This window comes from Taudactylus pleione, unplaced genomic scaffold (genome assembly GCF_031769625.1).
Source record: "Taudactylus pleione unplaced genomic scaffold, aTauple2 ptg000080l, whole genome shotgun sequence".
Classification (NCBI taxonomy): domain Eukaryota; kingdom Metazoa; phylum Chordata; class Amphibia; order Anura; family Myobatrachidae; genus Taudactylus; species Taudactylus pleione.
The window spans coordinates 10,301,365-10,317,729 of record NW_028284482.1 but is presented as its reverse complement, the minus strand read 5'-3'; the positions used below and the strand labels follow the sequence as shown (position 1 = coordinate 10,317,729).

General features: G+C 43.0%; 1 protein-coding gene across 1 annotated transcript in view; it reads left to right on the top strand.

The window, feature by feature from the left end:
* Positions 1-16,365, top strand: part of MEI1 (meiotic double-stranded break formation protein 1) — a 464,883-nt gene that overhangs the window by 325,703 nt on the left and 122,815 nt on the right. Inside the window, exon 22 of the mRNA XM_088468098.1 lies at positions 7,299-7,403. Within this exon, the coding sequence (XP_088324224.1) occupies positions 7,299-7,403 (105 nt within the window). The remainder of the gene's footprint in view (positions 1-7,298; positions 7,404-16,365) is intronic.

Below are 16,365 nucleotides of genomic sequence, written 5' to 3'. Positions count from 1 at the left end.
CTTCTATTTGATCGGGCTCCTTCTATTTGATCTAATAGCCCCAGCCATTTCTCAGCACCCCATTCTCTGAAAACCCCAGCCATGTATCAGCTCCCCATTCTCTTACAGCCCCATTCTCAGCCCCAGCTGTCTCTCAGCACCCCATTCTCTGACAGCCCCAGCCATGTCTCAGCACCTTATTCTATGACAACCCCAGCAGTATTTCAGCACCCTACTTTCTGACATCCCCTGCCATCTCTCAGCACCCCACTCTCTGACAACCCCAGCCATCTTTCAGCACCCCACTCTCTGACAACCCCAGCCATTTCACAGCATCCCACTCTCTGACAGCCCCAGCCATTTCTCAGCATTTCTTATTGTTAAATAACGCTCTCTCTACCTGTATGTATGTAACTATATACATATATATATATATATATATATATATATTGTACACACACATTGGTCACCTTGAAATATATATGTATTTATTTGCAGAGTCCCTAGCTATTGTGTAGGTGTTTATTTTCATTTTTGTTTTCCCATCTTCTCTCGTCTCCCTCTGTATGTCCCCTTTTCCTCCCGTCTCCCTCTGTATGTTGCCCATTCCTCCCGTCTCCCTCTGTATGTCCCCCATTACTCCCGTCTCTCTCTGTATGTCCCCCATTCCTCCCGTCTCTCTCTGTATGTCCCCCATTCCTCCCGTCTACCTCTGTATGTCCCCTTTTCCTCTCGTCTCTCTCTCTCTATGTCCCCCATTCCTCCCATCTCTCTCTGTATGTCCCCCTTTCCTCCCATCTCTCTCTGTATGTCCCCTTTTCCTCCCGTCTCCCTCTGTATGTCCCCCATTCCTCCTGTCTCTCTCTGTATGTCCCCTTTTCCTCCCGTCTCTCTCTGTATGTCCCCTTTTCCTCCCGTCTCTCTCTGTATGTCCCCCATTCCTCCCGTCTCTCTCTGTATGTCCCCTTTTCCTCCCGTCTCTCTCTGTATGTCCCCCATTCCTCCCGTCTCCCTCTGTATGTCCCCCATTCCTCCTGTCTCCCTCTGTATGTCCCCTTTTCCTCCCGTCTCCCTCTGTATGTCCCCCATTCCTCCCGTCTCCCTCTGTATGTCCCCATTCCTCCCGTCTCTCTCTGTATGTCCCCCATTCCTCCCGTCTCCCTCTGTTCCTCCCCTTTTCCTACTGTCTACCTGTTTGTTCGTCCCCCTTTCCTCCTTTCTCACCTATTATATATACACACGCACATCTTATATATACACATACATAAACACTTCGTTCATACAGCACATATGTGTACACACACACATATATATATATATATTTATTACAGAATTTTATACATATATATATATATATATATATATACATATATAGGTGATCTAGTAACACTACTAACTACATATATTGGAGAAGGTGTCACTGGAGCAAGATACACACATCACACACACACATATATATATATATATATATATATATATATATAGTATATATAATGTGTGTGCGTGTATATATACACACACGTATATATTTATATAAATATATATATTATGACGCCTCTATATAACATGATTTGTGTAGCTTGATCCAGCGACACCAACTGTAATATATGCACAGGATTGTTTGAGGTAGGGGGGCCCCAAACTGGTATCTTGCCTAGGGCCCCATGAGATCTAAATCCGGCTCTGTGCCTAACCCTAACCCCCTCTTCCCCTAGCCTAACCCTAACCCCCGGGGGGGTGCATAACCCGAAGTCCCCCCCGGGAGCCCCTAACCTAACCCTCCTTCCCCCGCGGCTGTCCGCGCCCGGTGCCCGGCTTACCTTCGATCGGTAAGCCGTGAGTCGGGCTCCCGGCGTAGGTCTAATGACAGGCATCTGGATTTTGACGACTATCATTAGTACCTTGCCGGGATTGGACAGTCGGGAAGCCGGCGTTCGGGATTTCGTCCGTCGGCTTCCCGACTGCTTCCCATATTCGATGTACACTGAAGTGCCAAAAGTCATGGGATAGTGCCTAATTTCATGTAGTACCCCTCTAGCCTGGCAAAGTGTAGCAACTTGATGTGGCATCGATTCCACAAGTAGATGACCTCGGATGTTGACCCATGCTGTCTGGATAGATACAATATTTGTAGATTCAGAATCTTGAGTGCGAGGAACTATCCATCACATCCCATAAATGCTCGATTGGGTCATGTCGGGCGAACGTGGTGGCGACACCATTAGTTGAAACTCTCAAGAATACTCCTCTAACCAATTCTGGACAACTTGTGGCCAATGACACAATGTATTGTCCTGCTGGAATATTCCATCATTGTGGGGGTACATAAAGTGAGAAAGGGCTGCAAATGGTCATCAAGAAATGCAACATAGCGGTTACCGGTCAATGACATGTTCAGGCGGACCCAACCATGCCACATGCACACGCCACACCATTATGGAACCACCACCAGCCTGCACGGATCCTTGTTTAAACCCGAACCCTACCATCAGCCTGAAACAACTGGAACTGTTACTCAATGGAACACGCCACATGTTGCCAGTACTCCAGGGTCCAATTAGCAACATCACAAGCCCATGTGAGGCACTGTGTCTGATGTCATAGTGTTAACAAGGGCACTCTGGTGGGTCTTCTGCTCCCAAATTTCATAGAAGCTAAATAACGATGCACTGCCATGCTGGATATGAGTCTGGTACCTCCTGCATGTAATGTGGATGTGATTTGAGCCAGTGTCGCTTGTCTGTTACCAGGGACAATTCTGGTTAGACAACGCTGGTCACAATCATTAAGCACCCATGGGCAGCCACTGTGCTGTACACGGTGGGTGGTAATGCCTTCCATGAGGTATTCCTGGTACACACGTGACACCGTAGCTCAGGGAATGTTGAATGTCCGCACAACTTCAGAAACAGAATGTCCCATCCGTTGGGCACTCACTATCATGCCCCGTTCACACTATGATAAGTATCGTCACCTTCCCATGAGTAGCCTAGATGGTGTTCAAAACAAGATGTCAACTTACAACTGATGCAGACGTCACAGCAGTGACATTTCCTTTACATACTGCTATATCATGACTTTTGCCACTTTAGTGTATGTTATACAAAGGTTAGTTTTGGGAGATGTGGTCAATATCCCAGCACATAGAATGCAGGCGCTTAGAATACCGGCACCGGAATCCGTACACCTATCAGAATCCGGTGCCGGCATCCTGAAGGTAAGTAGTGGCGTTAGGGGGAGGGTTAGCATTAAGTTTATGGTTAGGCACTATGGGGAGGGTTAGGGTTAGACACTAAGGGAGAGGGTTAGGTTTAGGGTGCGTGGAGGTGGAGGTTAGGTTTAGGCACTAAAGGGAGAGGGTAGGTTTAGGCACCAGGGAAGGAGGGGTAGGGAGAGGGGGAGGTCTAGGGTACCCACCGACAGGTGTCAGTATCGTAACCCTGTCGGGATGCCTGCGTCAGGATTTTGACCGGCAAGATCCCGAGCGCCGGCATCTCGTACCAAATCCTTTTTCGGGAGGGAGAAAATACAAGCTACAATTGCTATTTTGCTTTTTTATTGCATTTTATTGTTTTATATATGTGTGTGAAGTGTAATATATGTTGTTAATGTGATACATGTTTATTAAAAAATTTAAAAATTAAAATTTATTGAGCCTTGGTCAATATTTATAATTTTCAGTCAAGCGATACTATTAAATTAATGTAATTCATAGACACACCGACAGCGCAATCCTATCATTGATTTTTTTCTAGCGTGTGTGAAAATAGTTTGCTTCATTGCATTGTTATCTGTGTTACTAATTGATCAAATTTGTATTGAATCCATTTGTACTTAAAATAAAGAAATCCTGCACAAATGAATACAATTTGAAAACCTAAAACAAACAAGATAAATTGTATCCCTGTTTATATTATTATCTTTTATTTATAAGGCACTACAAGGGTTACGTAGCGCAAAACAACTGACAATAAATTACATTAGTACAGAGTGATACAGTTAACAATTTTCCATAAATACATAATTACAGTGTTCTATTAGACTGCAGAGTTAAGAGGACAGGTGGTAAGTTAGAATGAAAAAATTGTTTAAAGGCACATTAGAAGTCTGGGAGGATGGTTAAAGTCTAATGGAGCATGGAAAGGCATTCCAGAGAATGGAAGCAGCTTGGGAAAAAGCCTACTGTAAATGCAAGAGTGGAAAGTTATGATTAGGCAGGAAGTGAGGTGGCAGTCATAAGCAAAGAAAAGAGAGCATGAGGGAGTATGTGAGGAAATGAGGCTGGAACTGTAGTGGTATGTTTACTAAAGGTCAATATTAATTGATTTTGATGGATTTAAAATCGATCAACAACGATGTTGTGTTTCTGGGGCTAAATCACACAATACTTAAAAAAACAAATCATAAATTGTCTGTTAGTAAATATGTGATTTAGCCCCAGAAATACAACATAGATGTTGTTCGATTTTTATCTATTTTAAAATGACCAAAATCAATTAAAATTTACCTTTAGCAAATATATCCCATAGGCTGGAGAGTTCTGCTTGAGAGGTTTGTACAGGTGTGTCCTCATAACCCAGCCTCAATATGACATGCAACGCGAGAATGCCGACAGGTCCCATGCAACTCGTCTTACGACGAGCATCTTTTTTGCGTCTTTTTCACCCAACCGAGGTAGAGCAACAAGAAAGGAAAAAGAGGCAGGCAGCAGACTAAAGTAGAGACTGAAGAGGGGCAAGGTGTTTGTTAAGAAGTTCAGAGTGTAGTAAATTATAGCAATCTACAGTAGGCAAGAAATTCTAAGAGTGTACCTGAGAGTTTTAATAACTTCAGTCTTTGGGTTTGCAAGGAGCGAGAAATGAAAATTCTTTTTTGGGACACACTGTTTACATAAAATAATGATATGGATTTTGATAATGAAAATTTACTTTTATTATATATTCTTAAAAAATGTGAAACTAAATATAATGTGTGAATCACTAGTTCAGAGTTTACCAAACTCTGTCATTGCAGTCCAGGTTTTAAGGATATCCATGCTTGAGTCCAGATGGTTAATCAAATTGACTAATTAAGTCACCTGTGTTCAAGCATGGATATCTTTAAAACCTTGACTGTAATAGCGGAGTTTAGGAAACTGCACTAGCTCATTACATGAAAATTACTGAAAAAATATAAATACATAATATGATTAAAATTAGGAGAAAATATTATAGTTTTAGTAGCTTAGAGATTGTGTAAGGGCTTGATTCTGGAAATATTGCAGAGGTGGAAACGGCTAGATTTGGAGAAGGACTGAGAGGGTGACTCCGTAGAGGACGCAAGTGCTATCGCAGCTGCTAACATGGTAGCAGCTGCGATAGCACTATTATGGTAATGCAGCAAGAGGTGTGACACCTCCTGCATTCATTACTTATAGGAGCAGCATCCAAGAATACAGCATCGGATAATCAGAGATCCCATCTGCCGGCTGAGTGACCCATGGGTCATGCAAGCCGGCCGCTGCAGTTGCAACAAAGAGGGCAGGAAATTTCCACCTGCCGACGGAGATCCTGGCCTCTTCCCTCCCACCCAATGGCGGCTCCACGCTTCCGTTTTGGCAAACAGAGGCTGTCGCCACCCCCCTCCCCACCCACAAAAGGCATCAGATTTTTGTTTACTGACAGTCTGCTGCCACTCTGCAAGAGATCACGCAGGACCCGTTCTGCACATGATCAGAAAGGGGCCTGCACATGTGCAGATTCGTGACTATTGGGAATCTGCGTGCAAGCACACATCTGCGTCCTCTGCTGAATCACTCCCTGAATGTGGGGGGAGAAAGAAACCACAGTCATTGGACTTGGTGAAAAGAGGAGAGGGAAACGTTATCAACAGAGATGGGGCAGGTGGGAGAGTTTGGGACCAAATTTGGGGAAATAGGATGAGTACAGTGTTTTAAATATTAAGTTTCAGACTGGAGATAGCTGACAGTCTGGAGGTGACATGAGCGAGAACAAAAAAAGAGATACAGGGTATCAGAGGAAGAGAGTTACATTTGTGAATTATCAGAAAAAATGTGGTATCAGAGGCCAAAAGAACTGATAAGGTCACCAAGAGAAGAAGTGTAGAGAGAGAAGAGAAGGCGGCCAAGGACAGCACCTTTTGGATCGGTAGAGGAAAGGAGAGGAGGTAGAGATGTGTATACATATGGGGAAGGAGGTGTTGGACAAGTAGGAGGCTAACCAGAAGATAACAGTGTTTTGTATCCCAATGGGTCAGAGGGTTTGAAGGAGGAGGGGGTTGGAACAGTGTAAAATGCCGCTGTGAGGTAAAGAAATATAAAAATAAAGATTTGGCCTTCGTATTTGGCCATAAGGAGATTATTGCTGACAGTTTCAGTGGAAGGAAGAAACTGAAATCCAGATTGGAGTGGATCTAGTAGGGAGAGGGTGGAGATGAAGAAAAAGAAACATTTTCAAACCACCTGGTTAAGGATCTTAGAGGCATTTTGGTGAATAGTTGGCATGGTAGTTCGAGAGGTCTGAGGGTTCTAGTGATAGTTTCTTAAGAGTAAAGAGAAACCAAGGCATACTTTAAAACGTTGGGGAAATTGCCAGAGGAGAAAAGTAAATTGACCTGATGGGCAATGTGGAAGCATGCCTCAACTTGGGAGGGACAATGGAGGTATGAGGGGAGAGTGTCAAGTGGGGGGGAAGGGAGGGGGGTTGGGTGTAGAGCTGGAGACAGGGGATAAGTTAGATGTCCTGGTAAGGGAGGAAAGAGGAGAGGGATGAGATCTAATGGTGGACGAGGTAATGTGATGATGAAGTAATGTGGGTAGTAAAGTCAGGCACACTGAGTGAAGAGGGGAGTGAGATATGATTATACAGAATGGGCCTGATGTAGAGTTGGCATACATACTATATCTTGTTATGCCAGAGAGTGGGAGCAGGTATAGGTGCATTTGTAGAATTGCATGATTCTGCCATTTACACCCCCCCTGTGCCTGGAAAGGCAGGAGGGTGGGGTGTGTTTGACCGTAGGTCAAATACAGCCAGCGTGTGTTTCCATAAATGCAGACCTGCAGGCAGATGCATAAGTGCCTGCTATTAAGCATAACCTTTGCACCTGCTACCTGGCAGGCGCAAATACACTTTAATAATGATGACTTCTGTAAACCAAGCGCATATGCTGCAGATGTATGTATGAAATGCATCTCGAGATGTGCAGGGCTCTACATATATGCAGAAGTAGGTCTCTTTCTCTGCTCTTTGTTTGAGTGATTTATACCCATTTTACCAACAACTCTAAAATGTTTTAAAATAATGTAATTTCTCTTTCAGCAAAGAAAAACTTGCCATTTATTCTCAGTCTTCTATGTCTGATGCAGCATGAAAATCCTGCTGACAGTGTGATGGATGGCACCTACTTTAAGCTCCTTTACCATGGTAACAACATTATCCTGTACCTTTAAAGGCAGCAGTATTAGTTCCAATATGTCCTTTGGTAATAGTGCTTTATTTGTCAATCACTTGTAGTGAATGCATTCATATGTTATTTATTCATATATAATTGTAGATCTTTCCAGTGTAAATTATGAAGGTTTTGCTGTAAAATGTTCTATTATAGTATCTCATAGTATAATTTTCATTAGCAACAATGAAATAGAATTGTGTTTGGTAACAATTAAGGCATATGCATTTATCGGCATAAATGATTTATAGTAAATCTAATTTATGCTCATTATGCTTTGCCTTTAGTCCAGTAGTGACACTATTGCCATTGTAGCTTGTGTGCCGCGGCTATGGGTTTTATAGGAGTGAGGCTTAACTACTCATGTGTTGGTCCCCACATATTTAGAGGAGCAGACCAAGGGCTGAGGGATGATGGGCCCATTATCCTGGCCCACATGCTGAATTTTGCTATGGGACCCGGTTGTGTAGTGTTCAGTCACTTTTTTAACCTCTATAAATGTCATATTTGTGATGAATATAGGGTTTAAGGTCCTAATTAAAAGCTAAGAACTACACTTCTAATGTAATTTAAAGAACTACTCAACCTAAAATATGAATGACTTTTCAGAGTTGCTAGTAACAAATGTTTACATGAATACATGAATATGAATGTATAGATAAAGTATTTGAAGCAACCTTTGTTCTGCACCAATACTTCTTTCCTAAACATACAAATCTTCCTGTTTAAAATGGTATTGTAGGAAGCTTAAAATTCCTGATAACAGAAACCTGCATTTAGATGGTTATATGGTATGGAATCATGTAGTTGTTTTTAATTTTTTAAATATACAGGTGGTACTGTGCATATGTGAGTAAATATGTGAGTAAATATGTATTGTGGCAAGATCGGGTATGGGGAGCCATCTCCTGGGATGGACGGTATGGGTTTTTTACACAGTAAAGTCACAGCCCACAAGTCCAGGGGTTTTGTACAATTAGCTTAGCTATTTTTATTTGCAATATTAGTAAAAACAAAACATAAACATAAATCCTAGTCTGTCCGGCACTAACTAAACCGAATGTTTCCCTCTGTCGAAGCCGGATGATTGGCTGAGACCAAATCTTGTAAATTAATATCTGTCGACGCCATTTTGTGTCGCCTCTAATGACGCCATTTTGCGTCATCAGCACGATACCATTATGTACGATGCTATATTTGATTATTATATTTGATTATTAGCGTCGTGCGTCTGTTTTTCTACCGCATAATGTTGAAAGTCCAATCAAAACCTATACACACATTAGATAATACATATAAAACATACAAGGCACACAATGCATAGTTGCGCTGTACACCAAAGCAGATAAGCACAAAACACATAGACGCACAACGCATACTAGCGAATTTACGCAATATTCTCACACTCACACATGCAATCACTTATACCAAGGTTCCCAAGCATTAAGGTTAATATTAGAGGTTTTATTAGCAAATACTTATGTTTAGAAATGTAATGTATATGATATTTAAGGTACATAAGCTAGTAGACATGTCATGTTTAGTACCATTCTAAATCACTGTTTATTTGCAGATCTCTGGTTCTAGCAGCAAGGAGATCGCATCATGCGTCTGCAAGTTATGAACTATAGGAAATTAGTGGTTAGAATGTATATCTGTATGTAGTGTCTTTTATTAGTTTAAACCAGTTCTTCGGCGGGAAAACCACACAAAGCAACGTCTGAGGAACTGGGACATACCCCTAGTGATGCTGTATGAACTGTCATATGACCAGCATGGTACCAGAATGTCCAGGAGCAAGAATCTGGGAAAGATTTCAGGACTGCACAACCTGACTATATACAGTTAGGTCCATAAATATTGGGACATTGACAGAATTTTCATATTTTGGCCTCTATTCACCACCACAATGGCTTTGAAATTAAACAAACAAGATGTGATTTAACTGCAGACTTTCAGATTTAATTTGAGGGTAATTACATCCAAATCAGGTGAACGGTGTAGGAATTACAACAGTTTCTATATGTGCCTCCCACTTTTTAAGGGACCAAAAGTAATGGGACAAACTAAACAATACTAAATCTAACTTTCACATTTTAATACTTTGTTGCAAATCCTTTGCAGGCAATTACAGCCTGAAGTCTGGAACGCATAGACATCACCAGACGCTGGGTTTCATCCCTGGTGATGCTCTGCCAGGCCTCTACTGCAAATGTCTTCAGTTCCTGCTTGTTCTTGGGGTATTTTCCCTTCAGTTTTGTCTTCATCAAGTGAAATGCATGCTCAATCGGATTCAGGTCAGGGGATTGACTTGGCCATTGCATAACATTCCACTTTTTAGCCTTAAAAAACTATTTGGTTGCTTTTGCAGTATGCTTCAGGTCATTGTCCATCTGCACTGTGAAGCGCCGTCCAATGAGTTCTGAAGCATTTGACTGAATATGAGCATATAATATTGCCCGAAACACTTCAGAATTCATTCTGCTGCTTTTGTCAGCAGTCACATCATCAATAAATACAAGGGAACCAGTTCCATTGGCAGCCATACATGCCCACGCCATGACACTACCACCACCATGCTTCACTGATGAGGTGGTATGTTTTGGATCATGAGCAGTTCCTTTCCTTCTCCATACTCTTCTCTTCCCATCACTCTGGTACAAGTTGATATTTGTCTCATCTGTCCATAGGATGTTGTTCCAGAACTGTAATGGCTGTTTTAGATGTTGTTTGGCAAACTCTAATCTGGTCTTCCTGTTTTTGTGGCTCACCAATGGTTTACATCTTGTGGTGAACCCTCTATATTCACTCTTGTGAAGTCTTTTCTTGATTGTTGACTTTGACACATATACATCTACCTCCTGGAGAGTGTTCTTGATTTGGCCAACTGTTGTGAAGGGGTTTTTCTTCACCAGGGAAATAATTCTTCTGTCATCCACCACAGTTGTTTTCCGTGGTCTTCCGGGTCCTTTGGTGTTGCTGAGCTCTCCAGTGCGTTCTTTCTTTTTAAGAATGTTCCAAACAGTTGATTTGGCCACACCTAATGTTTTTGCTATCTCTCTGATGGGTTTGTTTTGATTTTTCAGCCTAATGATGGCTTGCTTCACTGATAGTGACAGCTCTTTGGATCTCATATTGAGAGTCGACATCAACTGATTCCAAATGCAAATGTCACACCTAGAATCAACTCCAGACCTTTTACCTGCTTGATAATGAAATAATGAGGGAATAGCCCACACCTGTCCATGAAATAGCTTCTGAGTTGATAGTCCCATTACTTTTGGCCCCTTAAAAAGTGGGAGGCACATATAGAAACCGTTGTAATTCCTACACCGTTCACCCGATTTGGATGTAATTACCCTCAAATTAAATCTGAAAGTCTGCAGTTAAAGCACATCTTGTTTGTTTCATTTCAAAACCATTGTGGTGGTGAATAGAGGCCAAAATCTGAAAATTCTGTCAATGTCCCAATATTTATGGACCTGACTGTATATAATGGGAGGTGCTACCTGATGAGACTAATTGCAGGCACAGAAACAGACAAATCTCAGGTGCACAACTCCAAATTATTAATAATATATATAAATGCAATAAAATTTTGCAATCAATAGACGTTTCTTGCATAATCATGGCCAAGGTTATGGGCCTACCCACCATATCCAGTTAACCTCTTTCGGGTAGGTCCCTAACATACTAGGGTTCAAATCCAGAGCGCAGGACCCCCCAAAACTGGCCCAGTCAGCTAGTTTCTTTGTTCTGTAAGGTATATAACCTGAGTACTGGTTATAGTATACAGCCATTCTTCTTGGATGACCACAGGCTTCTGGATAGATGACTCTACACTGGGACCAGTGCGCACGCATATGTATCGGCTTGTACTTTTGTATTTACTTGCTTTTTGCGCTAATTGTCTAGATCACAGCGCGTTATACTTTTCATTGAACAATATAACTTTTTGTGCTTTGGAACCACAATTTGATTGGAAAGCAATTATTTCTTATGTGACTTGTAGCGCTAACTAGCGACATTTGGGTATAGAGATTTAGAGAGGTATCAATACCTCTCTGGAAGTACCTACTGTCCAACTCACAAAACAGTAGTTTATCATAGCATTCACTTTCATTCACAGCCGGCCCTAGATTATTACCCTAGGCAAGATTTTGGGTGGTGCCCCCCCTTGGGATCTTGAAAAAGACTTGTGGCCTTACAGAAGGGGCAGTGTCTCACTGTGCTGTGGTCCTCTTCCCCCATTGTGCTGTGCTCCCAGCACCCCTCTCCCAGCACAGGTCACACCACAGCACCCATCACCTCTCTCCTAGCACAGCACCCCTCTCCCAGCACAACACAGATCACAGCACCCCTCTCCCAGCACAGCACCCCTCTCCCAGCACAGCACCCTTCACCCCTCTCCCAGCTAAAATCACAGACCACCACCCAGCACCCCTCTCACAGTACAGAACATAGTACAGCACCCCTCTCCCAGCACAGCACTCATCACCCCTCTTCCAGCACAGCACCCACTCTCACCCTGACACAGCACCCCTATCCAATCAGAGCACCCCTCTCCCAGCAGTGAGCACCACAGCACCCCGGACCTCTCCCAGTTCCAGGCTTACTTTACTTGAGCCTGCAGAGCTGACCGACTCAAGGTACAGCAAGCCGTGGGCGGCGAACCCGCTTTTCCCAGCTCAGGCTAGCAGGCCCCAGCTGTGTGTGATTATTGTTGGAGGCGGAGCCTGGAGCCATGAGGTGTGACTCACTACTTTGAGATCCACAAAGGCCCATGGGAGGAGCTGCTGCGGGTGCAGCAGTCCTTCTGCAACCATTAACTAGTTCTGAATGCGCAGAAGCTTATTCTGATGGCGGTAACAGCCACCGCCGGCCACCGTCCCAGAGCCAGCCAGGTGCCCCGCCCCCACAAATCGTTGATAGCTGTTCCACCGCTGCCCATTCACTATTTGCTGCTGCCAGGCCCGATTGGAGCTGTCAGCTGAGCTCCGATCAGGGACGCTGCACAGAGACAGTAGCAGCTGACAGAGTCTTTGCCCAGCCAGCAGCAGGTGCTAAGGCTGTGCCTGCCCAAAATCTCCGCCAGCCCTATGCGGGCTTGGATGCCCCTAGGCATTTGCTGTGCTTGCCTATGCCTAGTGCCGCCTCTGCTTTTAGTTCTAATGGTGTCTCTCTGCAAGCCAACAGCTTGCTTCCCAGGCAATGAGAAACTGACAAGAAATCTGCCACACCTTTATTAGCCTCTCACAGGTGGTCTGTCAATCAAGGCTGCTCACTAGGCTGATTACCACCAGACAGAAGCTACACATCCGGGACATACTGTACATAGTTTTCCATCCACAACTTCCCCAGTGCTTTTGCCACAGTGTGTACTGTATGTTCCTATATTATCTACAGGTAATTTGAAAACAGTAAGTACATACTGTACACAACGGCTTCATTAAACCTACAGTATGGCTGCAAAATCGCTTACATCAGTATCTAATAATATCTACAGCTCAAAATACATTGTACTGGCAGGTCCTGTCATCCAGTGTCCGACTCAACGTCATGACGTCTCTCCCATCAGAATAGGTTGCTGGGACTCGGAAGGTGGAGACTCCTCTGTAAACAGTACTGGGCACTGCGTCCACGCAGCAGCGACCGTCCAGCACCAGCAGATAGATGAGGTGGTGGGCCGCCAGTGTTCCGCCCTCAGCACTGTTGTGCTCTGTGCGATGGCACCGACCGCACTACCCTAGCTATAGCCCTGTCTGTTACTGCCTAGCAAAGGAACTTTGGACATTCACCAGATTATTATCCTGTTGTTTGTTGTTTGTTTCTGGATTCTGGGCCTGATTCAGAGCCGCTCGTAAGCGGCTGCTCGTTCGTTCCGAGCGATGTTCGCACATCTGCGCATGCGTATGGGTTGTAATGCGCATGCGCCAACCAGTCAGTGCGGTCGGAAATCGTGTGCTCGCAAAATAGCGAATGCCTGCTAATTTGAGTGACAGAATGAGGCGTTTGTGGGTGGTAACAGGGGAAGGTGCTTAAAAACGGGGAGTGGAGATCTGAACGCAGGCGTGCCAAACGGTCAAAACGGACGTTTTAAGGGTGTGCATAATTAACAAAGCAGCATCATTGACCACGTCACTTGGTTGTCTTTTAGTCTGAACTGCTCGCATGATTGCGGTAGGAAAATGCTACCACAAGAATAGCGAGCAGTTCATACGCCGTTCGATGTACTCGATTAATCTAATAAATAGCGGAGATGACGTATGATGCGAGCGGCCAGGGGGTGTTTTTTTCAAAATAGCGAGCGCATGTTCAGACATAGAGGCGTAAACAGACCGCAAAGAGCGAGCGCTTAATTTAAATATCCGGCCCCTTTTTCAGAACGACCGTCCGCAAATAGCGTCCGGCTCTGAATCAGGCCCACTGTTAGGTTCTGCCATTATTATTGGAAGACTCCTGTGTACCTGCATTCCTAGTATTCCTGCAGTTTCCATTATATCTCTATTTCCAAGTCTTTCTGCATTATTAAGTATACCTGCATTATCAAGTTTACCTGCACTCCCCTGCCATTGTATTTTCCCTCAATAAACTTCATTCCGAATTTACTACTACATTTACTACTTCATTCCGAATTTACTACTACATTCTGTGACTTGTGGTTCAACTGCACCCATGACAACTGCATCCTACTTGCGTACGCCTGCCCCTTGTTCTCCTGTCTAGACATAAGAGGCTACAAGTGCAAGTTGCTTACCACTCAAAATGTGTTATAAGGAAGTTTATATGATCAACTCTAATTTAGTCCAAGAGTATTTACTTGTTCACTGCATGATATTATTCTTGGTGTGCTAAACTAATCATAGTTTGGACTTTAGAGCAAATTTACCAAAGTGAAGAGCTCCTTTTAATCTGTCAACTAAGCAGGACAGTCATATGCTAAGCAAATTAGCCAACTTTTTGTTGTGCTTGCATCAAAAATGAGTTCAGCAAAGTGCTGGTTTTAGACAAGATGGCTTCCAGGACATTGCTACATTTTATTGTATGCAGCAATATTTAAGTATTTACAACAATGTATGCAGATTTGGTAGTGGGGTTTTGTGTATGTGTGGGGGGGGGGAAGTGTACAATGGCACAAAATTAAGGTGTTTTAAAAAGTGCAGGTTTAATGCTCCTAAGTTACATATCTCAAAATAACAATGACTGAAATTTAATTTAAATATAATTTCTGTGGTTTCTCTTTGTATATAACGTCAACTTTAATTATTCCTAGAGGAGACACTTTTTTCTCCAGCAGGTCTTCAACAATACAGAAGATTTTTGGAAATTTTGGCAGTTAACTCTTTTGTTGTAAACACTGAAAAGGCATATCCTGTGTCTATATGCAATTTTTTATTTAACTCCACCACTTAAGAAGTGATTCACCTACTTGGCAGTCTGCTGCCACCATTCTGTACAATTTAAGACAAAATAATAATTATTCCATTTCTTGACTCTCAGGTGAGCTAGACTCACTCTGTCACCTTTGTATTATATATTCTGCCTGATATGTATATGTGTTGAGTATGTTCCTTTTTATGGCCTTCCCTGCATTCTTTACTTTAAACCAACAGTGGCTGGCATCATTTGATGTGTCATACATTCAAGTATTTGCTACCATCTCTATTGAAATTGCAATACATATTGCATGGTCCAGTGGTTCATGGTGTATACTAGAGGAATCGGTATGTAATGCCGGCTGTCGGGATGCCTCCTGTCAAAATACCGACAGTGGCATCTAACCCCCCCTCTCCCCCCAACCCTCCCTTCTTGTAGCCTAACCCACCCCGCACCCTAACCCTCCCCGTTAGTGCCTAAGCCTTAGTCTCCCCCCTTCATGCCTAACCCTAACCCTCCACCCTTACTGCCTAACCCTAACCCCCCCCCCCAGTGGTGCCTAACCCTAACCTCCCCCCCAAAACCTATTGCTAACCCCGCTACGCAACCTAAACCTAACCCTCCCCCTGCGGCTAACACTAAGGGTGCTCGGGCTTACCTCGTTCGGGCTGCAGTGCTTCTGTGTTCCGGCGTCGGGATTAAGATAGGCGTCGGTATTTCAACACCTATTTTAAGTCCCTTGTCGGGCTACCCCTGTTGGGATTGAGACCGGCGGCATTGCGGCCGTTTGTCTCATAACTACATCCCTATACCAGACACCAACCTGTCTACAAATTTAATGAATTATATAAGTGTCAAACTTTTCTTTTAAAGAAAAAAATGTTTTTCATAATTACCAGCATTTAACTGGTGGGTTTTACTGGGCTTTTTTTACAGACTAGAACAGTGAAAACACAACACAATGGCAAGCTGACTGCAGAAAAACAAAGATAATTCAATAAACAATGGCTAAACTGTATATGAGGCAGTTGAAACACAATAACAGTAAATTGTAATGAAACAGGGCATGGAAATGGGAAGCAGTCAATAAATTAAATGTGGACAGGAGAATGCTGACGGAATCATGAAAGTAATTGCTTCCTATTTAGTGGTTGGTGGTGCTCCCTCTGAGTCAGAACAGTTAGATTTAAGAAAGGAGAGAAAGAAGACTCTATGTCGGAGGCACTCTTGTAGGTGTGTGAATACATTAAAACTTAACTTTTAATATATGAGGTTAGAATATATGGGGAGCAAAATCAACATCCAGTTATATATTAGATTCAACCGGTAATAGTCAATATTAGAATGTTGTGTATACAAGAAATGGAAAATACAAACAAAAATACAAAAACAATAAAATTCACTGCCAGTTTGTGTTCAACAGGCAAAGGCGATTATTCTAAGTAGCTAGATTTAACATATTAAGTATATCTACTATTGATAATTCAAAAACATCCATTGTTATTGAAGATAATATCAGTATAAATGTAAGAATATTCTATTTCACTTGAAAGAGCTTTT